Source organism: Erpetoichthys calabaricus, chromosome 9, assembly GCF_900747795.2.
Source record: "Erpetoichthys calabaricus chromosome 9, fErpCal1.3, whole genome shotgun sequence".
Classification (NCBI taxonomy): Eukaryota; Metazoa; Chordata; class Cladistia; order Polypteriformes; family Polypteridae; genus Erpetoichthys; species Erpetoichthys calabaricus.
Window position 1 is genome coordinate 92,686,159 of NC_041402.2, and position 27,677 is coordinate 92,713,835.

The 27,677-nt window shown below is 38.5% G+C and overlaps 1 protein-coding gene across 3 annotated transcripts in view; it reads right to left on the minus strand.

Annotated features, from left to right (window-relative positions):
- Positions 1 to 25,568, minus strand: part of LOC114657930 (protein RER1-like) — a 46,539-nt gene extending 20,971 nt beyond the window's left edge. Inside the window, exons 1-4 of one of the 3 annotated variants that reach the window (XM_028809905.2) lie at positions 25,461 to 25,568; positions 22,398 to 22,534; positions 22,023 to 22,127; positions 21,698 to 21,797 (exon numbers count right to left, since the gene is read on the minus strand). In XM_028809905.2, coding sequence (XP_028665738.1) covers positions 21,698 to 21,797; positions 22,023 to 22,127; positions 22,398 to 22,484 — 292 coding nt within the window. In that variant the 5' untranslated portion in view covers positions 22,485 to 22,534; positions 25,461 to 25,568. Of the gene's footprint in view, positions 1 to 21,697; positions 21,798 to 22,022; positions 22,128 to 22,397; positions 22,535 to 24,337; positions 24,903 to 25,177; positions 25,413 to 25,460 lie in introns of those variants that run through there. The other 2 variants (XM_028809909.2, XM_028809907.2) reach the window with 2 other exon arrangements.
- Positions 25,569 to 27,677: the final 2,109 nt, after the last annotated feature.

Below are 27,677 nucleotides of genomic sequence, written 5' to 3' on the forward strand. Positions count from 1 at the left end.
TCCTTGTTTTAAAGAATGCAACAGAAAGTTGATTTGACAATTCCTTGTGTTTCTGCTATCTCTCTGATCGGTTTGTTTTGTTTTCTCTACCTAATGATAGCCTGTTTTTACTTGCACGGTCAGCTCTTTGGACCTCATATTGAGAGTTCACAGTGACAGTTTCCCACTGCAAATTCCCTACTTGGACTCAATTCCAGACCTCCTACCTGCTTAATAGTTAATGAAATAATAAGGGATCTGCTCATACTTGGCTATGGAACAGCTTGTCAGTTAATTTTCAAAATACTTTTGGGCCCCTAAAAATGGGAGGAACACACCTAAAAATGTCTGACATTTCTAAATGGCTCATACAATATTTATATTAAACCCCCTGAATTAAAGTTGCAAGTCTACAATTCAATCACCTAATGATTTCTTCATTTCAAATCCATTTTGGTGTTGTTCAGAGCCAAAATGATAACAGTCATGTCACTGTCCAAATACTTATGGACTTAAATAAATGTCTATTATTATTATTATTGTATATACAGTATATATATATATATATGTGTGTGTACAGTGCATCCGGAAAGTATTCACAGCGCATCACTTTTTTCACATTTTGTTATGTTACAGGCTTATTCCAAAATGGATTAAATTTATGTTTTTCCTCAGAATTCTACACACAACACCCCATAATGACAACGTGAAAAAAGTTTACTTGAGGTTTTTGCAAATTTATTAAAAATAAAAAAACTGAGAAATCACATGTACATAAGTATTCACAGCTTTTGCTCAATACTTTGTCGATGCACCTTTGGCAGCAATTACAGCCTCAAGTCTTTTTGAATATGATGCCACAAGCTTGGCACACCTATCCTTGGCCAGTTTCGCCCATGCCTCTTTGCGGCACCTCTCAAGCTCCATCAGGTTGGATGGGAAGTGTCGGTGCACAGCCATTTTAAGATCTCTCCAGAGATGTTCAATCGGATTCAAGTCTGGGCTCTGGCTGGGCCACTCAAGGACATTCACAGAGTTGTCCTGAAGCCACTCCTTTGATATCTTGGCTGTGTGCTTAGGGTCGTTGTCCTGCTGAAAGATGAACCGTCGCCCCAGTTTGAGGTCAAGAGCGCTCTGGAGCAGGTTTTCATCCAGGATGATGCTGTACATTGCTGCAATCATCTTTCCCTTTATCCTGACTAGTCTCCCAGTCCCTGCCGCTGAAAGACATCCCCACAGCATGATGCTGCCACCACCAAGCTTCACTGTAGGGATGGTATTGGCCTGGCGATAAGCGGTGCCTGGTTACCTCCAAACATGACGCCTGGCATTCACACCAAAGAGTTCAATCTTTGTCTCATCAGACCAGAGAATTTTCTTTCTCATGGTCTGAGAGTTCTTCAGGTGCCTTTTGGCAAACTCCAGGTGGGCTGCTATGTGCCTTTTACTAAGGAGTGGCTTCCGTCTGGCCACTTTACCATACAGGCCTGGTTGGTGGATTGCTGCAGAGATGGTTGTCCTTCTGGAAGGTTCTCCTCTCACCGCAGAGGACCTCTGGAGCTCTGACAGAGTGACCATCGGGTTTTTGGTCACCTCCCTGACTAAGGCCCTTCTCCCCCGATCACTCAGTTTATATGGCCGGCCAGCTCTAGGAAGAGTCCTGGTGGTTTCGAACTTCTTCCACTTACGGATGATGGAGGCCACTGTGCTGATTGGGACCTTCAAAGCAGCAGAAATTTTTCTGTAACCTTCCCCAGATTTGTCAATTCCTTTGACTTCATGCTTGGTTTGTGCTCTGACATGAACTGTCAACTGTGGGACCTTATATAGACAGGTGTGTGCCCTTCCAAATCATGTCCAGTCAACTGAATTTACCACAGGTGGACTCCAATTAAGCTGCAGAAACATCTCAAGGATGATCAGGGGAAACAGGATGCACCTGAGCTCAATTTTGAGCTTCACGGCAAAGGCTGTGAATACTTATGTACATGTGTTTTCTCAATTTTTTTATTTTGAATAAATTTGCAAAAACCTCAAGTAAATTTTTTTCACGTTGTCATTATGGGGTGTTGTGTGTAGAATTCTGAGGAAAAAATGAATTTAATCCATTTTGGAATAAGGCTGTAACATAACAAAATGTGGAAAAAGTGATGCGCTGTGAATACTTTCCGGATGCACTGTACCTGTATGTCATTTTTTTCATTTAATTTGGGAGCCCTTTTTTGTGGAAGCTGGTTAAGCTGCACCATTTGTGGTTTTGCACCATATGGCCCGTGGTGAATATGGCAATGAACAATTTCTGTGGTGCCCCTCTCTCTTGATGCATTAATCACATGCTTATTTTGCTTAATGTTTAATCAGCTCTGTCCATGTTCATTTTATTGTTGTTTCAACTAGACTAACAGCACTGTGCTGCTCTGTGCATGTCCAAACTATAACAATAATACATTTTATTTAGATTGCACCTTTCCCATGCCCAGGGCGCTTCACAGAGTCTCATAAAGAAACAGGACGTATATGTAACATTGGCTATAAATGTTTCCTGAATAGAACACTAAAACAGATAGATACTGGATATACAAAAGCATTAAACAGAATAAAAGACAATAAACCAGAGTAAAATACTAAATTAAATACTAACAAAAAGCCTAGCAAATAAAATAATTTGTGATATAACACACGCACAAATTATACTGAGCATCTGGACAGAGAGGAAGACTGAAAGAGCAAGCAGAATGTCAGGTTAAGTTAAAAGCCTTCCAAAACACGTGTTTTAAGTTGTTTTTTAAAAGAATGAATGAAGTCAGCTGATCTAATTAGTTTAGGGAGAGTTGAATGAGAAGGAGCTCATTTTCTTAAGTTGTGGTTTAGTGCCAATTTTCAGGAGTTCAGTTTTGTTGCTGTTTAATTTTAAAGATTTCTGCTCCATCCAGGGTTTAATTTCACTGAGGGAAGTTGTGAGCTGAGAAAACCCTGATGAAGTTTCACTTTTAACACTGACATACAGTTAAGTATCATCTGCATAAAAATGATAACCCAGTCCATAGCTACAAATTATATGGCTAAGGGGAAGCATATAGACACAGAAGAGCAAAGGGCCAAGGACAGAACACTGAGGGATCCCTTGGCACTGAACTGGATCTGCTGTTACCAAGACTAACAAACTCTTGGCCTCTTAGTCAGAAGGAAGCCAATATAAACATGTACTGCATCAGTTTCTATATAGTTACTTTTTGATTTACCCTTGGAATTATTATTATTGATTGGTTTGCTGCATCAGGGCACTTTAGCCTTCACAAAATTTGCAGTATCTGCTGATTCCGACAACATGTCACATTAGTTTGTGTGCTGTGTCACTATGAATAACTTTTTGTAATAACCTTATAGCCACTATCCCCCGGCAATGGATTGCTTTACAGATCCAAACAAGTACAGATTGGTTGTAGGTATCAACACCTTTCAAAAGACATGTGACATTTCCAAAGACATGCAGCGCTTGTCTGTGTGCCATGTCATAGACAGGGGATAGCTATTAAAGCCACTGTTCCTATATGTCTAGCAGTGAATTTACTAAAAGCTTTATTTATTACCAATTCAGACATTCTTAGATTTTTAACCATAGTCATGGCCAAAAGTTTTGAGAATGACACAAATATTAATTTTCACAAAGTTTACTGCCTTATTTTTATGATGGCAATTTGCATATACTCCAGAATGTTCTGAACAGTGATCAGATGAATTGCAATTAATTGCAAAGTCCCTCGTTGCCATGAAAATGAACTTAATCCCAGAAAACCCATTTCCACTGAATTTCTGCCCTGCCACAAAAGGATCTGCTGACATCATTTCAGTGATCCTCTCATTAACACAGGTGAAAGTGAGGACAAGGCTGTAGATCACTCTGTCATGTTGATGGAGTTAGAATAGAGAGGTTCAATTGTTGTGAAGAAAGTTTCAGAGGTCCCAAGAAAGTCCAGCAAGTACCAGGACTGTCTCCTAAAGCTGATTCAGCTGTGGGATCGGGCCCCTACCAGTGCAGAGTTGCTCAGGAATGGCAGCAGGTGTGAGTGCATCTGCACACACAGTGAGGAGAATACTTGTGGAGGATGGCCTGGTGTCAAGAAGGGCAGCAAAGAAGCCACTTCTCTCCAAGAAAAACATAAGGGACAGACTGATATTCTGCACAGGGATTGGACTACTGAGGACTGGGGTAAAGTCATTTTCTCTGATGAATCCCCTTTCCGATTGTTTAGGTCATCCAGAAAAACGATTGTCCAGAGAAGAAAAGGTGAGTGCTACCATCAGTCCTGTGTCATGCCAACAGTAAAGCATCCTTAGACCATTCATGTGTGGGGTTGCTTCTCAGCCAAGGAAGTGGGCTCACTCACAATTTTGCCTAAGAACACAGCCAAGAATAAGGAATGGTACCAAAACATCCTCAGACAGCAACTTCTCCCAACTATCCAAGAACAGTTTGGTGACGAACAATGCCTTTTCCAGCATGATGGAGCACCGTGCCATAAAGCAAAAGTAATAACTAAGTGGCTCAGGGAACAACACATTGAAATTTTGGGTCCATGGCCAGGAAACTCCCCAGACCTTAATCCCATTGAGAACTTGTGGCCAGCCCTGAAGAGGCGGGTGGACAAACAAAAACTCACAAATTCTGACAAACTCCAAGCATTGATTATGCAAGAATGGGCTGCCATCAGTCAGGATTTGGCCCAGAAGTTGATTGACAGCATGCCAGTGCCAATTGCAGAGGTCTTGAAAAAGACGAGCCAACACTACAAATATTGACTCTTTGCATAAACGTAATGTAATTATCAATAAAAGGCTTTGAAATTTATGAAATACTTGTAATTATACTTCAGTATACCATTGAAACATCTGACAAAAAGATGTAAAAACACTGAAGCAGCAAACTTTGTGAAAACCAATACTTGTGTCATTCACCAAAACTTTTGGCCATGACTGCATAAACAATACTTCCAGTTGTGTTCATCCCCTGTGACAACTGAACTATAATGGTACGTTTGTCATGTCCAAAATACACAAATATGTATATTGAGCGATGCTGTTATACTGACATTTTAACCAGTCAGAATTCTCTGGTTTTCAGATATCCAAATGCAAGTAAGACATTTGGATGACACACTGCAGTGCCAGTGTCTCCCTAACCAACATCACTGTCATGTTTTAGCTATATCTTTATTAAGAGTGGTTTATTGTTAGCAATTTCTTTGTATTTCGATACAAACTCACTACAAAAAAATGGTCACAACTTTTAGCAGACCTGGAAATGCTTTTGACAGGCAATGATGAGCAGAAGGCAACTTATTTGTTTCCTTGGCAACATCAGCAAGTAAGTTGTTTGTATGTAAGTTAGGGTACTTTGTCTATTGATATGCTCACTTCATACTGTTTTCATATATTTTTCCTTTTATTTCTATCCATAAAGAATATATATAGCTGTGCTTAGTGACTACCAGTCAAGCGACAGGGATTTCTACATGCTATTTCATAATCCTTTATTGTGCCCTTGGGCAAAAAGAATGGATACCTACTCTGGCATAGCATGATGTTAGACATAAATGTGACATGTTCTAATCCAACACCAAAGGACAGTACAACAAGAAGTAGACATATCCTGGTAAATAAAGGTAGCATATGCTTAAAGCAACATTTTTCATTATAAAAAGGGTTTTATTTGTCATTCACTCTTTCTGTCTGCACTGGTTTACCTATTATATTCTATAGTAATGTCAATACAGCCTAATATTATTTTCCATATTGCATAAGACTAATGGAAAGCAAAATCTGTTCTGAATCTGAGGACATATAACACTTGATGACAGTGTAATCAATTAATATTGTACATACAAATACTAGGATATGATGGGATGGAGTGTATTATGGAGGTCTGCTGCTATAAAAGGTGTGCATACACTTATAAAGAAAACACTGGAAACTAAAAAGTTTGCTTTAATTTTTTTCATCCATTATCTATGCCTGCACTGCTTTTGCAATTAAAATGTTAAGGTATTATTTTCATTTTTGTTTACTGACTGCTTCACAGTCAAATGCAAGGAAAGGCCATGTGAAACAAAAGATAAATATCAAGGGGGGGTACAAAAGTGAGCATAAACTTGTAAATAAGATAGTAGAGAATTACAGTAACTTTATCAGGTCAGAATTTGTTTTTATTTTTTCATTCACCCTGTGTGTTTTCATAGTTTTTACAATAAAAATGCTATAATTTTCATCTTTATTTATTTGTTTGCACACTATTTTCCCAATTTTATGCTATGGAGTGCAATTTATAACTGAAATAACTTGAAAACTGAAATTATACTGAAACAGAGGAGTTATAAAACCCGATAACAAGGTAAAATACATAGGATTTCTGGTGCTTAGATCAGAAAGAAATAATTCAAAACACAGCAATAGGGATTATAAATAAAAATTATGAGTAGTTCTTAAATTTAGAGTGGACTTTAAAACCTTACTCTTGGTATATAGTCATATACAGTCTCCTCCATACTGTTTGAGAAAAAGATATTTTTCATTGATTTACCCCTCTGCTACAAAGTTTAAAATTACTAATCAAACAATTTAGATGTCATTAAAATGCACATTGCAGACTTTCATTTAAGGATATTTACATACATTTTAGTCATACATTGTAGAAATGACGACTTTAGGACACCATAATGTTTACAACAATTGGCGTCACAGTTGTTTGTGATAACTCAGGTGTGTTTCATTTCTTCATTAGTCAGTAATATGATACTCAGACTTACTTCTACCTACAGACTAACTTTGTAGTTCCCATTGTTCAACATGAGGACAAGAACTGTGCCAATGAAAGTCAAAGAAGACACTATGAAGTTGAAAAACAAGACAAACCATTAGAGATGTTGATAAAACCTTAGGATTACCAAAATCAACTGCCTGGAATATCATTAGGAAGAAAGAAAGCACTGGTGAGCTCAGTAACAGCAAAGGGACTGGTAGGCAAATTAAGACCTCCACTGCTGATGACAAAAGAATCCTCATTATGGTAAAGAAAAAGCCCCAAACACCTGTCTGACAGATTAGATACTGTCCTCAGATGGCAGATGTGGATGTATCAGAGACCACTATCCACAGAAGACTTCATAAACAAAAATACAGAAGCCTGTGATAAGTGGGTTGTGGCTCCATGCAGATTTTAAATAAGGTGCAGGCACCGATCGGGGGCAGGTGTGTGTGAACATGCATCACTCCAGGAATGGTTGGGGTGTTTGGCTGATTGCGTATGCACGTGTGAATGTGAACGTCAGTCAGGTGCCTCATTATTGCCTCAGAGGGAGTGGCACCTCACACTTGCGCCCAATTAGGAAGGACACGTATAGGAAGAGCTTGCACAGTAGAGAGGGGAGAAGAGAAGAGAACAGATCAATAAGAGAAAGATGGAGGTTAAAGGACAGGAGAAGAAGGCAGGAAGGGCAGAGAGCCAGTGTGGAAGAGTTGAGGCAGGCAGCCGGGAGGAGAGCCACTTGAGGAAGCGCGAGGTCGATGCTCGTGGCTGCAAAAGGTTGCTCCCACTCAGCATTACCTGGTAGTTTAGAGTGACACAAGGCTTGCTCCTGCATAAGGCTGGTGATGGCAGCAGGAAGTGAAGGAGCAAGGTGAGGCTCAGCACGGTACCCTCCTGGGGAACCATGGACAGCAGAAACCTGATGGTTGGGCACCTCCTCTGCCTGTGCAGGGTAAGCAGAGGAGACGCTGGTTTTAAAGGGATGCACCAGGGACTGTGTTTTTAGAACAATTCCTATCGTGGAATTTTAACCTCATTTTAATGGATAATTTATTGACTTATTTTTGACCTCCATCATCACTGACTTTTATGGGATTCTTTATTTAAGTGTTGCCGCACTGCACTTATTGAACAGTGTTCGTTTCTCGATTGATTTTAAGAAAAGCATTGATTCACTTTCCACCTACCCCTTGTCTGGATGTATGTGTCCTCATTTGCTCGGCTCATCTCGGTTAGGACTATCAACAGTGGTGGGTTCAGAGACTTCTAGATGGAACAGGTAGTGCAGAGCCAACCCACACCGTCACAAGGCCATACTGCAAGATGGAAACCACTACTTAGCTACAAAAACAGGATGGCCAGATTACAGTTTGCAAAAAAGTACTTAAAAGAGCCTGCAGAATTCTGGAAAAAAGGTCTTGTGGACAGATGAAACAGAAGACTGCGGTGGGTTGGCACCCTGCCCAGGATTGGTTCCTGCCTTGTGCCCTGTGTTGGCTGGGATTGGCTCCAGCAGCCCTCGTGACCCTGTGTTCGGATTCAGCGGGTTGGAAAATGGATGGATGGATGAAACAGAAGATTAACCTGAAACAGAGTGATGGCAAAAGAAATATGTAGTGATGAAAGGGAACTGCCCAAGATTAAAATCATGCCACCTCATCTGTTAAACATGGTGGTAGGAGTATTATGGCTTGGGCATGTATGACTGCCTCAGGTACTGAACATTTTTTTCGGTGACATAACTGTTGATGGCAGTTGCACAATGAATTCTGAGGTGTACAGAAACATCTTATCTGCTCAAGTTCCAGTAAATGCCTCCAAATTCATTGGATGACATTCTACAACAAAATAGTGATCACAAACATATTGCTAAGGCAACAAATGAGTTTTTCCAAATGTAAAAAATTGAAAATTCTTGAACGGCCAAGCCAGTCACCCAGTTTAAATCCAATTGAGCATGCCTTTCATATCCTGAAAAGAAAACTTAAGGAGACAAGCTCCTGAAACAAGCAGGAGCTGAAGATGGCTGCATCAGAGGCTTGGTAGAGCACCACCAGAAAAGACACTTTAATAATAATACATTTTATTTATAAAGCGCCTTTCCCATGCTCAAGGCACTTTGCAACTAGTGATATCTATGAATCTCAGACTTCAAACAGTCATTGAATACAGGAGATATGCAATAAAGTACTAAATATGACTGCTTTAATACACCTACCATTGCTACGTCCCAAACATTATGGTGCCCTAAAATGGGGAGACCATGTAGAGAAAGTGTTGTCATTTCTACACGTGATCAAAATGTATGCAAACACCCTTAAATGAAAGTCTGCAATGTACACTTTAATCACATGTAAATTGTTTGATTTGGATTTTTACACTATGGAGCAGAGGGGTAAAAAAGGAAAAATGTGTCTTTGTCCCAACCATTATGGAGGATACTATTTAAACTTAGCCCATTTTAGGTTTCAGATCTTATTATCATCTATGCTCTATTGTACACTTTATTGAAAGAATGAAGATCTTTTTATAATCCCAGCCTTTAACTGTAAATTCCCAAACCTCTGGAATCATTCACTAGCTATATTAGCTAGGTCACATCATTCACAGTATTTACAAAACAGGGTGAAGACTAATTACATTTACATAGCACACTTTCATTATAACTGATGGTAAAAATGGCTATTATTGTTTTAAAAAGGTGATAATCTTTGTGACTGTCACTTACAGAGTCTTTCCTATTCTTCTTCTTCCAGCATTTGCCTGTATTGTTCTGCATTGTTTTAATGTCATGGAAGGGGGAGGAGGACCGTTTGGTGAAGGGACAATATATTTATTTTAAATAGCATTTAGGCACATTAAAAACCTGCTGGGTCATTGTTTCCTTAAGAGGCATTAGCTCTCCGGAAATGTGTTCTTTTCAATTGCGGCGTTTTAATTAACCTGAATTTAAATAATTATAAATTAAAAAGGTATTATCCCCCCCCAGCATGCAATATGACGGTTACAAGATTACATGAGAAGTATAAGGATAATTTAGCTCACTTTACTGACGGTTTCACGCGGTATTACAAACGGGAAGCTTATGATAGACTCTATCAAGCATGTGGGGGTCTTGACCAAGGCAGTCTGCCATCTTTCGTTGCCACGCTGAAAGGATTTTCCGGACGGAGGACATAATCTTCCGTCCGTTAGCTTCAAAGTGTATTGGCCGTAGGTCCATCCTTATATACTGGTTGCTCCATATGCAGGCTCTTTTTCTGGATCCAAACAAGGACAGGAAAGGACTCAAACCCCACCTTCAAAAATACAGGAATAGCACAATGCCTACATGCAGTTCTCATTCTCCCAACAAGGAAAGAGAATTTTTGTGCTGACAAAAGACAGAAATATACTAGTCTGTCTTTAGGCGGACTATTCAATTCTCCAGTTGTCTTTGGCTCTCTAGTCCTGTGCTTGGCTCAGCAATTCTAAATGCTGATGTTGAGCCCCTGCGTACCATACTTGGTCTGCCTGTATGAATGAGTCCATAACAGTGGGCACAGAGAACAGTGGCATTAAACTTAATAACAAAACATATTATAACAGTCATTCATATTGAATATGCATATTACTAAATGCCTCAACTTACTGTTAAATCATCCTGAAGATCTCTTTTGTGTTATGTTTTTAACAGGATTTTTTTGGCTATTGTGAATCAAAGTTAATAAAAACTTTAATAAAAATACAATGCATACATTACTATATTTTACATACTGCAGATCATGGAATACACCTTCCCAAGGCTCCTTACATAACAAACAAGGATACATTTCAAGGACACATTTTATGTGTCACCATGCATCATGCTGAAGGCATGTTCACTGCCTTGATGAAAATGTGTTTTGACAATTTAACTTATGTCTGATTTTACATATGCTCAGAAATATCATCAGCTTTTTTGGTAATTAACAGGCCTATGAAGAAATACTAGTATAGTAAATATCTGACATAAAGAAATGGACAGAAGAACAAAAAAGATGTATTGGGTAGGTCACAACAGAATTTGAGAAAAAAATGTAAAATATTAATAATTATTGGATATCTCTTATTTAGTAACCATTTAAGCACCTGCAAAGTTTGTTGTGAAATCTGTTGTGTTATGCATGTGTACAGATATCAAACACAATGTACTTTGTTTCTACCTTTACATGTTTAGTAGCAGTACCCTAAGTTCCCAATTCAAAATAGTCTGAGGTGCATCCTCCCACAGTATACTGATGAATTGCTTCAAAGTAATAGCAAAATATGACAACTGAAACACAGATACAAAGTCACCAAATTAAAATTTACTGTTCATAAATGATTTGATAAATCAAAAGGTATAACTTTCAGGACTGCTTTGTACACAGAAAACGCTCACTTCATTTCCAAAAGACATTGATATAGCTTCATGCAGCTTTTTTGCTGCAGTGGAAAGAATTTTTAGATCTACAATTAACTTATGTTTACACTTTCTGCCATCAGTAATAAAAAAAAAAAAGGTGAATGTTTTACTAATGTATTCCAAACTAAGATTAAATACATTTTGAGTCAATTTGGTAAAGACAGCAATCTAGCTCTTAATTGTCATTAAACTGACTACAAGGGATGCACCGATACCGAAACGGGTATCTGGTATTGGCCTCAATACCACATTTTCTAAAGTACTCGTACTCGTTAAAAGTCCCCCGATACCGGGGACCGATACCACGGTCTGAGAAATGTCTATGTTTGAGTGGCGTGTAAGGGGTTAATCACAGGCGCCAAGTGCCCGCCCCCAGGCCCCGGCTGCAGCTCAGAACGGGGAGAAGGCAAGGTGAGGCGAGACATGTCAGCCGTGTGGAACTATTTCAAAGTGAATGAAGACGACAAAACAAAGGCGGACTGCAAATTGTGCTCAGCAAAATTGTCCAGAGGAGGCTCAAAAGGTAGCGCATTTAACACAAGTAATTCAATCAAGCACCTAAAATCCCAACACGACAACGAGTACAAAGAGTTTACCCACGCTTCTAAACCAACACAACCCACGCTGCAGCAAACTCTTGCAAGACGAGAGAAAATGTCCAGAGACAATCCACGTGCTGTGAAAATAACACAGGCAATTATCGAGTACATTGCATTGAGTGACCAGCCACCCTCGGAGGTAGAAAATGTGGGATTCCTGCGTCTCCTCCATGTTCTGGAGCCCAGATATGATATCCCAAGCCGCCGCTACGTGACTGACACGGAGCTGCCTAAACTACACGACTCCGTGAAAAAACATATCCACAGCCTACTGCAAGCCTCCTCTGCGTTTAGTTTCACCACGGATATTTGGACAAGCAGTGTTAGCCCCGTGTCACTAATTAGCCTAACCTCCCAGTGGATAGACGAGAGCTTCTTGTTTTTTTTGTTAAATTATATGACTAAAGCTGTTACCTGTAAATTTAAATCATGTTTTTATTAAGTACTCGGTATCGGCAAGTACTCGGTATCGGCGAGTACTGAAATGCAAGTACTCGTACTCGTTTTCCAAAAAAGTGGTATCGGTGCATCCCTACTGACTACTGTCTCAAACTTAACACTTTTTTTTTTTATATATTTTATTAATTTTTATTGTAATCATTCCATACAAATAGATCAATTTATAACCAAACAAATTAAAGACAAATCAAACCCCACCCCTGAGAAGGAGAGCTTAGCTAAAGGAGAATTGCTTAGGGCTTTTTAATAAGACAACATTAAGCAAAGGAAAGGGAGAAATAAATATATATGTAAATAAGAGATGGAGAAGGGAATTAAATGCGGTAATAGTTATTTCTCTTATTCTAAAATAATATTGATCAGATCCTGCCTGGTTTTGAAAAAATTTTGTACAGATCCTCTAACTGAGAATTTGATTTTTTCCAATTTCAAATAATATAAAACATCGGTTTCCCACTGACTTATCAGAGGAGAGTTAGGATTCTTCCAATTTAACAGAATAAGTCTGCATGCCAAAAGTGTAGTGAATGCAATCACCGTTTGCTTGTCCTTCTCCACTTCAAGTCCGTCTAGAAGAACACCGAACACAGCTGTTAGTGGGTTAAGAGGGATTGTGACCCCAAGGCTGTCTGAAAGGCACTTAAAAATTTTTGTCCAAAATGATGTTAATTTGGTGCAGACCCAGAACATGTGACCCAGTGAGGCAGGAACTTGGTTGCAGCGTTCGCAGGTTGGATCTTGCCCTGGAAACATTTTGGACAGTTTTAAGCGAGACACATGAGCTTGATACATAATTTTTAGTTGAATAATTCTATGCTTTGCGCATATGTACCTCGAGTGAATTCTCTGCTTTGCTACCTTCCACTCCTTTTCTGATATATTGATTAAGAGATCTTCTTCCCAATGTCCTCTTGGATCTTTGAAAGGTAGGGACTCTAATAGGATTTTATATAATGCGGAAATGGTGTTTAATTCCTCGGCATAGAGCAGTATTTTTTCCAGAGGGTGCGAGGTGGGGAAAATCGGGCAATTTCTGTTTAACAAAATTTCTAATTTGAAGATAGTGAAAGAAATGTGTAGCTGGGAGGTTGAATTTTGAACGTAATTGTTCAAAAGATGCAAATATGTTGTCTATATAAAGATCTCTGAGCATTTTAATCCCAAAACTTTTCCAGGTATTAAAAACTGGATATGTTTGCGAGGGTTGAAAGAGGTGGTTCTCTTGCAGAGGTGCCACCGATAAAAGATTTTCCATCTTAAAATGCTTTCTAATTTGGTTCCATATTCTAAGTGAGTAAAGCACAATTGGGTTATTAGTACATTTGCAATAACTTGCATTTATTGGAGAGCAGAGCAGGGAGTACAGTAATCCCTCCTCCATCGCGGGGGTTGCGTTCCAGAGCCACCCGCGAAATAAGAAAATCCGCGAAGTAGAAACCATATGTTTATATGGTTATTTTTATATTGTCATGCTTGGGTCACAGATTTGCGCAGAAACACAGGAGGTTGTAGAGAGACAGGAACGTTATTCAAACACTGCAAACAAACATTTGTCTCTTTTTCAAAAGTTTAAACTGTGCTCCATGACAAGACAGAGATGACAGTTCCATCTCACAATTAAAAGAATGCAAACATATCTTCCTCTTCAAAGGAGTGCGTGTCAGGAGCACAGAATGTCACATAGATAGAGAAAACAATCTCTAGCAAACAAATCAATAGGGCTGTTTGGCTTTTAAGTATGCGAAGCACAGCGGCACAAAGCTGTTGAAGGCGGCAGCTCACACCCCCTCCGTCAGGAGCAGGGAGAGAGAGAGATAGAGAGAGACAGAGTTTGTTTTTCAGTCAAAAATCAATACGTGCCCTTCGAGCTTTTAAGTATGCGAAGCACCGTGCAGCATGTCTTTTCAGGAAGCAGCTGCACAAAAGATAGCAACGTGAAGATAATCTTTCAGCATTTTTAGACGAGCGTCCGTATCGTCTAGGTGTGCGAACAGCCCCCCTGCTCAATCCCCCTACGTCAGGATCAGAGAAAGTCAGCGCAAGAGAGACAGAGAAAAGTAAGTTGGGTAGCTTCTCAGCCATCTGCCAATAGCGTCCCTTGTATGAAATCAACTGGGCAAACCAACTGAGGAAGCATGTACCAGAAATTAAAAGACCCATTGTCCTCAGAAATCCACGAACCAGCAAAAAATCCGCGATATATATTTAAATATGCTTACATATAAAATCCGCGATGGAGTGAAGCCACGAAAGGCGAAGTGCGATATAGCGAGGGATCACTGTATAAAGAAGTACTACAGGATTTTATTTCTATTGCGGACCAGGCCTGTGTATGTTCATTTATTTGTGTCCAGGTTTTTATGGCTTGTATGTTTGCTGCCCAGTAATAAAACTGAAAATTAGGTAGAGCCATGCCACCTTCTGCCTGAGGTCTTTGTAGGGTTGCTCTTCGGATACGTGGGTGTTTTGAGTTCCAAATGAATGAGGTTATTGTTGAATCTAATTGCTTAAAAAATGATTTATTGATATATATTGGAATGTTTTGAAATAAAAAAAAAGAAGTTTAGGAAGGATATTCATCTTAACAACGTTAATTCTTCCGGCTAGAGTGAGATGAAGGGTTGACCATCTATCCAGGTCTTGCTTAATTTTTTCCATACAGACGGCAAAATTTTGTTGATAAAGAGCTTTATGTTTACTTGTGATATTTACCCCTAGGTATTTAAACTGATCTGCTATGGTAAAAGGTAGGGTGTCCAATCTGATATTATATGCTTGTGAATTCACTGGAAAGAGTATAATTTTATTCAGATTAATTTTAAGACCAGATATCTTTTGAAATTCTGTTAGTGCTGTTAGAACTGCAGGGACAGTGTTTTCTTAGTCTGATATGTATAAAACCATATCATCTGCATATAGAGAAATTTTCTGTTCCAGTCCTTCTCTGACAATCCCCTTTATCTGATAAGAATTTCGGCAGTGAACTGCCAGTGGTTCAATGGCGATTGCAAACAGCAGTGGTGACAAGGGACATCCTTGTCTGGTGCCCCGTTCTAGCTTAAAGTAGTCTGAGCAAATGTTATTAATACAAACTGAAGCTTCTGGATTGGTATACAGTAGTTTGATCCATGCACAAATATTCGGGCCAAACCCAAATTTCTCCAATGCAGTGAAAAGGTAGTTCCATTCAATCATATCAAATGCTTTTTCTGCATCTAATGATAGTAATATCTCTGGGGTGTTTGATTTTGCTGGTGAATATATAACATTAAACAAGCGTCGGAGATTGGAAGATAGATGTTGGCCTTTAATAAATCCAGTTTGATCCTGTGATATTACCGAGGGCAGCACTTTCTCCATCCTTCTAGCTAGAATTTTTGAGAGTATCTTAACATCATTATTCAGTAGTGAAATTGGTCTGTATGATGCCAAACGTAACACTTTTAATGCTTTACAAATTCCCTGCACACTTTGACAATTGCTACAGAAGTCAGCTTTGAAATTAATTAAAAAAAGCAACTTGGGATGTTAGACAGGAAGCAAAGTAGCTTTCAAGTTCAACTTTAAGTTTTTTTTTCAACACTCATAAAATGCTTTCTTATAGAATCAACCTTCATCAAAATAGTTAATATGATCATGCTTATTTATCTTACCTGATCTTAGTGCAGCTTTTAACAATTTAAGACATTAAGTTTCTCTGGATAGTGATGCAATGGTCAGTGCTTACCTCTTTCCTTTATGTATACATATAAGGCTGCTTAGCAAAGTGACCAGTTGTTTTGCTGTCAATTTTAATTTTTCAATTTTTCAACAAAGAAATACTTTTCTCTTTTAATTGGATATACTGTATGTATATGAAATGTCACATTTACTAGATTGTGTCTTTGAAGAATAAACTTAAAACAAGACAGAAAAAACTATCCTAAGATACACCACAAAAATATTAGGTGTTTAATGTTCAATTGGAGAAGAACTTGAAAAATATATGGTTTAACATTAAATAAAGTGGCTTCACAAAATACATGAACGTAACTAACTATTATCAGATGTTTAAGTAATTCTAGGCGCCTAATGCTTTCAAAAATCAGCTCATCTAAGCCAAGATTCATGTCAGATACTGAACCCAACCTGGGGGAAGAGGTATTACTTAATAACTGGCATCTCATTTCCTTAACCCTTAGGAAGACAGCTTATAATAGAAGGGTGCCCAGAACGATTTAAACTTTTTGCTATAAAGTTGCTAAGGATAAAGCAAAGACCAAAATGCTTAAAGATTTTCCTTGAGAGAATGTCACGTAAGACTGGCCTCACTGTTCATATCCAGGCTTTCTCTGACCACCAAAGAGCTTACAGAGAAGCACTAACTGCTGCCATGAACACCCATTATGGGAGAATAATAGAAAGTGGCCACGATAACCCAAGGGTTTTGTTTTCTGTAGTTAACAAACTACTCGAACCCGCATCTGGCCCAACTACCTCTTCTACTGAAGTCTGTGAGAAATTCCTCCACTTTTTCCACAACAAAATTAAAGATCTAAATAATTCAACTAACATAAATACATCATCTGTTTATATCTCTTCCTGTTTTCCCACTCCATCCAGCTCCTTCTCTAAGTTCTCACCAGTCATTTCTGCGTTTGTTAATAACCTGCTTTGTAAGATGAGGCCGACTACTTGTGTAGTGGACCCCATCCCCAGCACACTACTCAAATCCTGCTTTCATGCCATAATCCCGACTGTTACAACAATAATAAACTCATCCCTTGACACAGGCACTGTGCCAATCACTTTTAAAATCGCTTCTGTAACCCCAATGTTAAAAAAGTCTAGCCTTGATGCTGACAATCTTAACAATTTTCGGCCTATTTCCCACTTACCTTTTCTGTCAAAAGCTCTTGAGCGTGTTGTAGCTTCCCAACTCACCAATTACTTAACCTCTAATAACTTGATGGAACCCTTTCAGTCTGGTTTCAGGATGCAACACAGCTGTGAAACTGCTCTGCTATGGGTAATCAATGATTTGCTTATGGCAGCAGACTCTGGACAAACCAGCATATTAATTCTATTAGACCTCAGTGCAGCATTTGACACTTTCAGACATGACATTCTACTGTCCAGAATGGAGAACATGCTGGGTATCTCTGGCACTGCCCTCCAGTGGTTCAAGTCCTATCTGACTGATAGGCAAGAGTTTGTTAGTCTTAGCAACAGCAGATCCAGCTCAGCGCCAGTCACACAAGGAGTTCCTCAGGGCTCTGTCCTCGGCCCTCTTCTCTTCTGTATTTATATGCTTCCCCTTGGCCATATTATACAGTGCATCCGGCAAGTATTCACAGTGCATCACTTTTTCCACATTTTGTTATGTTACTGCCTTATTCCAAAATGGATTAAATTCATTTTTTTCCTCAGAATTCTACACACAACACCCCATAATGACAACGTGAAAAAAATTTACTTGAGGTTTTTGCAAATTTATTCAAAATAAAAAAATTGAGAAAGCACATGTACATAAGTATTCACAGCCTTTGCCGTGAAGCTCAAAATTGAGCTCAGGTGCATCCTGTTTCCCCTGATCATCCTTGAGATGTTTCTGCAGCTTAATTGGAGTCCACCTGTGGTAATTTCAGTTGATTGGACATGATTTGGAAAGGCAATCTTCTTCTATAATACGCTACCGTGGCTGTTCATTTGTCTGTCCAGGATTTTAAATCACCTGTAGCTCGCAAACCATTTCACCTTTTGACTTGAAATTTGGTACACATACAGTATACTATGTGATGTCTACTATCCGCTTTCGGGGTGATGATTTGTATTATTCTTTATTATTTTATTTTATTGTTGAATCAAATCTCGGCAGTGCGCAGCAGGACGGCGCATGCGTATGGGAGCCGTTCTCATTTCCCACCACCTTCGCTAATCATTCTTGAGGCAGATTGAAGACTTAAGTGCCAGTTTAAGTGAAAAATTAAAGAAAACGTACTAAGTAATTGCAACACAAAAACTAACTTAATCAGTTTTAACGCGAAAAGATACCAACGAAAGAAGAAAAGCAGCAGGCCACTACGGTGGAGAAAAAAAGAGCTGCTCAGGAAGCAGCAAGCGCATCAACCTCTGAGCAAATGTATGCTAAACGTACAGAGAAAGAGGATGAAAACTAGGAATGCTCAAGTCAAGTGTATTTATTCACTGCATGTTATTGTGCAGTACGCCGTTACTGGTAATATATAAAAGTTATTGATTATAATGAAAAATCATCAGATTACATCGTAATGTCGGCATTAAAAAAATGACCGCATCTCCAAGCATGTACGTATTAGGGTAAAATACTTATGTAAGACCGTAAGAGTGCTTCCCCTTTGAAAAATCAGCCGTCATTTTGTAAACAATATTGAAGACCAATTTGAGACATGAAGAACATGCCTAAGTAGACTGTTTCCGCACAAAGTACGTACCCAAATGTTTAAAATGTGAAAGTAGTGGTAAAATGTGCCCTGCACAGCACATATATTTTTCTCCAGAAAATTGCACTTGTCCGCGGACAACTGAAACAGAAAAACACGCTTGTCTGACGGTCAATTTACCCGTGTCGGACGAGTCGTGCGTTGGATATCCGCACCCCTGTGTAACAAAATGTGGAACAAGTGATGCGCTGTGAATACTTTCCGGATGCACTGTACATAGCTATGGATTGGGTTATCAGTTTTATACAGACGATACTCAACTTTATTTCAATGTTAAAAGTGGAACTTCATCAGAGCTTTCTCAGCTCACAACCTGCCTCAGTGAAATTAATACCTGGATGAAGCAGAACTCTTTAAATTAAATTGCAACAAAACTGACCTCCTACAAATTGGGACTAAAGTGCAACTTAATAAAATGAGCTCCTTCCCAGTCCATCTTGTTGGTGATCTCATCAGACCTGCCTCTACTGCAATGCAATCTTGGTGTCATTTTTGATTCCTCCCTTTCTTATTCCGCCCACATAAACCACATTAAGAAACTTTCTTACTTTCACCTCCGTAACATATCCCGTGTTCACTCCTTCCTCTCCTTTTCTAATGCTGAGAAACTTGTCCATGCTTTTATCATATCCCGCATCGATTATTGTAACTCGCCGCTGGCAGGTGCCCCTTCTAATCTTATATCTCAGTTCCAGCTTATTCAAAACTCGGCTGCAAGAGTCCTTACACGGACCAGCAGCAGCGAGCACATCACACCCATCCTGCTCTGCCTTCACTGGCTCCCTGTGTCTTACAGAATCGAATATAAAATCCTACTAATAACTTACAAAGCCTTAAATGACCTTGCGCCAAACTACATCAGTGACCTTCTCCATCACTATGTGCCTGTCCGCCCACTAAGGTCCTCTGATCTTGTTGTGCCCCACACTAATCTACACTCCATGGGTGACAGGGCCTTCAGCTGTATAGCGCCCAGACTCTGGAATGACCTACCAAAATTAATCAGGTCAGCTGACTCCATGAATTCTTTTAAAAAACAACTCAAAACTCATCTGTTCAGGAAGGCTTTTCGCTCTACTTGACTTTACTACCCTTCTCTCTGTTTACCTTTATGTCAAAATGCTCATGTAACCTGTATGTGTGTGTGCTAGACCATCAATTATGTTGTCTGTTAGGCTTTTTTTCTCTGAATTTGCTGTCTTAATCTTCTTTATTTATTTATCTGGTTTGTACTGTACAATGCTATATACTGTATACCCTGTTGTTCTATCCTAAACTCTGTGAAGTGCCTTGAGCATGGGAAAGGCACTATATACATAAAATGTATTATTATTATTAAAGTCAGCCAAGAAACAAAGCACACCACAGGCACAGTCAACAAACCACAAGGTATAAACACATGCATTTCACTCCAAAGAAAATTCTTCATTTAAACAGAGCAGTAGAAATGACTTATGACAAGGGCATTAGTACATTTATGGAAGCATATGCAAACTGTTTTTTGCTTCAGTTTCATTCATAATAAAACTACTTCCATCATTAGAAAGAAGATGATTTAAAAGGGGTGGTGCAGTGGTAGCACTGTTGCCGCACATTAAGGACACCAGGGTTCTTATCCCGGATGCTACCTGCATGGAGTTTCTATGTTCTTCCTGTGTACATGTGTGTTTGCTCCAGGTGCTCCGGTTTCCTCCCCCAGTCCAAAGAAATGCAGGTTAGGTGAACTGTCGTTGCTAAATTGACCTGTGTGTTTGTCATGCAATGGACTGGCGCTCTGCCTTGTTCCTGCAATGTGCCCTATGATTGCAGGAATAACCCTGCTCTGGATAAATTGGTTATGAAAATAGACGGAAGATTTAAATAACATTTTGCTTATCTTTATGTGGTAGTGCCATTCTTGTTACCACAATAAGATGATATATCATGATCTTAAGGTCCATGTTACTGACAATGACAAAGTATTCCAAACTGTACAGCATGCACCAAAACCACAAATTACAAAATTGAAGAAACAGTTACATTTCATAACTTTTATGGTAAGCTATAATTTTAAAAGTTGAATATGACTGATGTGAGATGAGAAATTTCTTTTACCATTCGTGGAATAAAAGTTTATTGAGTATGAAGGTAGAAGTGTTGAACAGTTTCAAGTATCCACAAATACTGTAACATATTAAATGAATTTATTTTTTCATTATTTCCACATAAAATGTCATCATTTATGTTATAAAATTCTAAGTTCTTTATGCCTTTTACCTTAAACTTTTTTTTCTTGCTTCAGTAGAACTTTAATTATTGGCATTTCTAAGCATTTCCTTTAGTATGATTTTCCAGATGCAATCAAAAATTTAATTAATGCTTGTGAATTTATACATTTAAAACAATATACACAGCATTTTTTGACAGATACCGTTTCACTCAACACATGGGACCAATGTAATGTTTATAAAAGAGACCCAATGAAAGGGTGGATAAATGAAAATTTAAATAGAGCAAAGAACTAGAAGAAGAATTTCTATACAAGAGCTCTGATGTACGAAGAATCTTAGCCAGCCTCAGTTGTTACTAGTGGCTGGAAAGCAACATGACTGCAGGCAGTGAGTATGAGTGACTATACTGAAATGCAAAGTAGATAGCCTGTTTTGTGAATCACAATGGTGAGCCCAGGACTGTGTACATTTCTCCTTTTCATAATAAACAGTTCAAAGCAGCTTATATGATGTTTTGATCCAAATAACCTTACAACTACTGCTAAACATAAATCTATATTTAAAAATTAACAAAACAAATGGTTGCACAAGCAAACCACAAAAAAAAAAAAAAAAAATAAACCACAACTGCCAAAAAAGAAAAAGTGGCACTTTTAGCTACAGTTTATGCTCTCATGGAGGACTTTCAATGCTACAGAGATAGATACAGTACAATTGATGCTGACCTGGAAACCTAACAGAAAGAAGTGATTGATACATACCAGAATCCTCCATCAATGATGGTTCAATTTTGGGAGACAGGAAGGCCACAAGAAGATTGAGATGATAGATTCCTAGAGCATATGTTACTATATACCATCCCTGAAAACAGAAAACACAGGAAATGTAATTAGATATTATTTCAGAATTGCCTAAAATAACCAGTTCAATATTTTGTCTGAGTCACTACTTTTCTGTTATACTGGTTAGTTTGCCCAGAGCTTGCACTCGCTCAGCTCTAATTAAGCCGGCCTCTTGTCAACTGGTCAAGACCCTTAATTTTTCAAAGCAGACTCAAAACAAATTGGCAAAATGATAATTGCTTACCTGTAGGAGGAAGATTCGTAGCAAGAAAAGCATTGATAACAAGACAGTAATCCCCCACCTAATCAAAATGTGAGGGGTGGATTTATCCAAAAATCCCTGGTACCGCTGTATGAAAAAGAGAAGACATACTATTTGTATTGCCGTTCTGTTATCAAAGTCAAGCATGCTTTTGATTTGTACAATTATCAGTTATATTAGGATGTTTTGAATACATGAAGCTGTTCATTTATACACTTCATTAGCAAAGATTTTCCCTTTGGATTAATGTTAATGCTATTGTATTGCCAATTTTTTAATCATTTAAAAAAAATCACAATGCAGTATATTAAATCAATAATGTCAGTCCAGAAAGCATTTGCCAGTAAGACAACTTACCTGTGCTAGACGAGTGCCGATCACACCCAGACTTAACGGCTGGGGAGAAGCATCTCCCTCACTAAAGCCACCTGCCGCCTCTGACATTCTGAAAAATTGAGAACTTTTGATGATTCCAAGTTATGGACCTCCTCATCCTAAAGACAGACAGAATATGGAGTGTTAATGAATTATCACAAGACTAACACTGAAATATAAAAGCACTGTTCTAAAAGTTGATAATCGCTTCCCATTTGATTCATAACCATTGCATAAATATCTGGAAGTTCAACATGTTGAATGATACTCAAATCACACACATGAGGTATACAAACAGGTGGGAAAATAAGTAGTTGTAAAATTTTCTTATTTTAATCTACAATTGTAAGTCTTAAAGAAAGATATTTTAATTCTGTCATAAAGCACCGAGCCTCATCATTCTTTTTTTAAATTATGTCTGATATGTTATGTAATTATTGTTATTTTTATTGTCCAAATGTGTTTATTCTTAATGGGAACAGCATTACTAGTATGTCCCTAAATGGTTTTGAAAAATTTGTTTGGCCTTAAAAATATTCATCAAATCAAGAAATTACTTTTTACTGTAGTACTTTTTTAGTTTTGTTTTTTATTTCTATAGTATGCACTATTAACATTTTTTTTTACAAACTGTATTCTTGAACTGCATATACACAATGTTTTGCAAAATTATTAAAACATTTTAAAGGTTTTCAAATGTTGTAGGATTATTAATGTTACATAAGAATCTTGTTCATATATGTATCTTTATTGCAAACTGTCACAACTTTAAATGGAAAAGTTTGAGGAAAAAAAGAGGGCAAGAATCTTAAAGAGAAAACCTAAAATTTGTTGCTTGCCCATATTCTGGTCAATCTTTTTGTCCTATCAAAGAGATGATTAAACAGTTGGCCTGTGCTTGTTCATTGAAATTATTGTCTGATTTTTTGCATAAAAGATCAATTACTTAAAAGACAATTGGGCACGCAATAAACATAAAAGTATAAAATGAAGAAAACACATTCTAAAAAAGGCTGACATGAACTAAGAAAGTGCACAGATTAGGAAAAGGGTACAAATCTTTCTCAAGCATCTGAGTCTCCTTCGGAGTACCACTGGCATGATAATTAAGAAATGTAAACTGCACCACAACCCCCAGACAAGGTCTACAAAAGAATGTCACTCATAACACAGCATCAGAACAAGTATCGGACTTTAGCGGGAAGGCATTGAAAGGAACAAACACTTTCAGAGATCAAAAGAATTTGGTGGCAGAGAGTAGAGTAAACATGTATTAGTCAAATGAATTATATAAACTCTGGCCTTTGTGGTAAACAGGCAAGAAGAAAAAATACTCAAAAAGGATCATTTAAGCCAGAAATCATAAGTATAATCAGATTTGGTTAAGGGAAAGGTAAAGTGGTAAGATAAAGAATGAATGTTCTGGGCAAAATTCAAATTGCAAGTTGTGGTACAAATGTAACACAAACCACTCCTCAAGAAACATTGTCTATTCAGGAGGGTATGGTGGTGTCAGCATCCTGTGCAAGAGAAACCGGGCAACTTGTTAAAGCCAAAAGAAAATTAGATGGTGCAGTTTTTAAGAAAGCATTATCATGAGAAATTGCTCAAGTCAGACAAAAAAAAAATAAAGAAGCTTGGGAGACGAGTTGCTTTTCAGCAGAACTGTAATCCATGGTATTGCCCTGAAAGAACATTGGTCCATTCCTGGTTAGTTCAACCAAATATGGATGTGTGGAATACAAACTCTGTTTAAGACATCTAATGTAGTTATGTTTGTCTAAAACTTTGAATATGGAAGTTTTTAATTTGTGTTCTACCAACAGGTGAAAAGATTTAACTAGTCTGGGCACTTTTTAAAGGAATTGTATAGGCCACATATGTCCAAAGTTAGTTCATCTAACATTATTTTCCTAGCTTACCAATAACATGATTCTTGACAACAGCTTCAAATACACACATCAAAAGATGGATTTACAGCTTGAAATGGCATAGGAGTATGAAGCAGAAAGGGTAGCCTAGTGACGGATTCAATTTCATGTAAAGGACAAGGCTACCAGTTGAGTCTCCACATGTGAGTTGCGATGTGAACAGAACTAAGACACTGAACCTGTGTGTTAAAATTCTAAAATGATAAACAACATCAGGGCAGTGAACACACTTGAATAGTATAGCTTCTTAAGCATAGTAAAAGCTTCTTAATGCACGGAGGGGAGGGCTAAATAATTAAACTTCTGCCTGACACGCAAATCTTACAATGGCTGATACCAACTTTTAAACTGTCATATAACTAAATGTGTTAAAATAGTTTTCATTAAAATTTAGTCAAACTAATGGTTACACATAATTCAAACTGATATCAAACATACATATTAACCTGCTACGTAACATTCTCAAAACCTTTTAATACAATTTATTGTCTTAGTTGGTGGACAGACCCTACCACGACAACATCGGACTCAAGGGAAGAACCAAAGCTGGAGAAGGCGGCAGACCACGTTTGATTTTTTTTAAACCCAAATTCCATACACTTTATTGTTGCATGCCTTCACAGCACACTGTACTTTCTGGAGTGATAATATCTAGGGAGTACTGGAACTCCACGTCGCCATAAGCATATAGTATACGTAAACACCACGCGTTCTGTTATAAGACACATACAGCTCCCGAAGAATGTATTAATATTTACACTATGACATTACTCCTAAACCAACACAAGATTAAAAGATAACGGAGTGGAAAAAGCCACTAAAAAACCTCACGGAACTGCTGCTACGGAGGACTTAAAAGCGTACACACAAAGTCCTTTCTGCAGGATATGAGATGGAGCCGAATGTGGAAAGCACAAAACCCTTGGTTTCGATTACAGAAAAAAAATCACCAATATGTTACAGGGCAAAACTGTCCGCACGTTTCTTTTTTTCTAAGTCAACGCAAATCGACCACCTTCCAAAAATAAAATACCACTACCCCTGAACACTCGCTACATCACGATGGGGGAAACGAAGAGCTAGGTATATAATTAGGCGGCTTAATTTCACTCACCCGTCTGTGATTCTGAAATTCCGGTTTTTGCTCCGCCCATTCTGATCTGATTGGTGGAAGATCTGCAGTGTTGCAATTTGATTGATAAATCAAATTGTCAATCTCAATGATAGGTAGCATTGTATAGTTACCCATTAACGAGGCGCGTGTAGTCTTCGGTTAGTCGGCCACTTGTATTTTTATTAAAGGCAAGATGAATTTCAGAAAGGGTTTAATTCTATATGGCTAATTAAATATCAGAGGAAAATACTGAACTCCACACCAGACTGCTGCTTATGCATATGCGGTAATGGGAGGGCTAATTATCTGAAAAATTAGCGAATTGAATTCTAAATTATCAGTAGGGTTAAAAAGGGGAATTTTGACTATAAGTAGCTGACGACACTAGTAACAGTGCTTCGGGTGTGGAAATGTAACAAAACAGGTCGAACCCGTATGGCCAGCTAAATTCTGATAACATTCATTACCTTTGGATATTATCTCAATTGTCGATGAAGATTCGTCTAACAGTTTATTCGTGAATGCATTGCTACTATTAAAATAAGTTTTTTTTAAAAAAAAGTCGCATTCTTCTCATTACGCGCACCTACGCAAAGGTATAGACGCTAATCACTAACATTTTGTAGATCTTTTCATCATGAACGGTACTATGGAAACTGAAAATGGTAAACTGCTGCTTTGATCACATATAGTTAGCGACTGAATTTCGTTTCATTATAATTAAGTTGTAAACGATCACTGTGTTAAAGCACTTTTATGCTCAAGTATAATTAGGCTGGGTATTTCGATGAATATTAAGGGTCTTTTGAATCATTTAGGAATCACAGATTGAATTATAACTGAACAATTTGTGCACAAAAATATATACTTTTATGTTTTTTGTAATACAGTACTGTTTCATTTTGAGGTATGATGAAGGATGGACTGACATACACACACAGCCAGCAGTAAATAGTCTTTGGAAGGGCCGTACTTATAATTTTGCGGTGGGGACCCTAGCTACCCACAATTGCTGGCCTGGTTTGTGTGACAGGAATCCTGACTACAGTAAATCCTACTGTTGGCCTTTCCACTGTGAGGCGTGCATTTGTAGTGGATGAGCTCACACTGGCCACTATGAATCTGCTACAATGACCGGTGCAACAGCACAGTCAATCCTATACAATACCAGTCAATCTGGATGTAAAAACATCTGTTGCATTGCTGACACTCTGTCTAATACCTACCGGGGCCCACTCAGTCCATTTTAGATGAGTAACCTCTCAGGGCTGTACACCCCTATGTGGTCACAAACAGAGAAGGGAAGTCTCTGTACCTGCAAGTCATAATGTCTTTTCTGATTGTGGCCAGCTTCATTGTACTGTGTCCTGGCAAACCTTTGTGCAACTTCAATTTTGTCCTTGAGCAATTGAGCATATTCTGTGCCCAAAGGCACTGCTGCACAATTGGGAGGCTGCCTGAAGGTCAGAGCTGCTGTAGTCCACAGTTCTCAATCCAGCATCAGATGTTTCAGGTGTGCAGTTTGTAGGTTCCTGTACTGCAGAGCAATATACCATCATGATCAAAAGGAGATGCTGATCCCAGTCACACTGGTCTTGCTCTGTAACTAGTGGTAACTGGGTGATGAAAGTGTGAACGAAGCATTCCACTGTGGGGGTTAAGTAGTGTGGTACATGTTTTCCAGATGGCAAGTTTTTCCACACACCGCTTGAAATACGTGGCTTTAGATATTTTCAAGTGTAATTCCATCAGTACTCCTGATCTGCTAATCACCTCCTCAATTAAAGTTTGTCTGCCAGAACATTGTCCTCCTGCCCTTTCATAAAATAGACCACTATCAACAAAATAGTGAGACAGGAGAAAATCTATCCAGCTTTGTACCTTGCACAGCTAGGGGTCTTCCATGTGGTGTTTTGGCAGTTTTCTGCTATGGTAAAATACAGCAGTTAAGCTTCTTTTCTACAGCCTACGTTTGTTCATGCTGCTCAATCTTGGCACTCTTATTTTGCACCAGGTCTACACAACAGAGTATCTGCATTGTAATGATATTTTCCTTTCTTGTTTTGGAGGGTGAACTGGAAAACCTGCAGCCATTCTAACCAATGGAACACCTATCCTTTAGGCTTGCAGAAGGATAAGAGGCATTACAAAGGGCAGTATGCAGAAGCAGTGCCTGAATTGTCAAATAGACTCCAACATGGCCAGTAGACCTCTTTG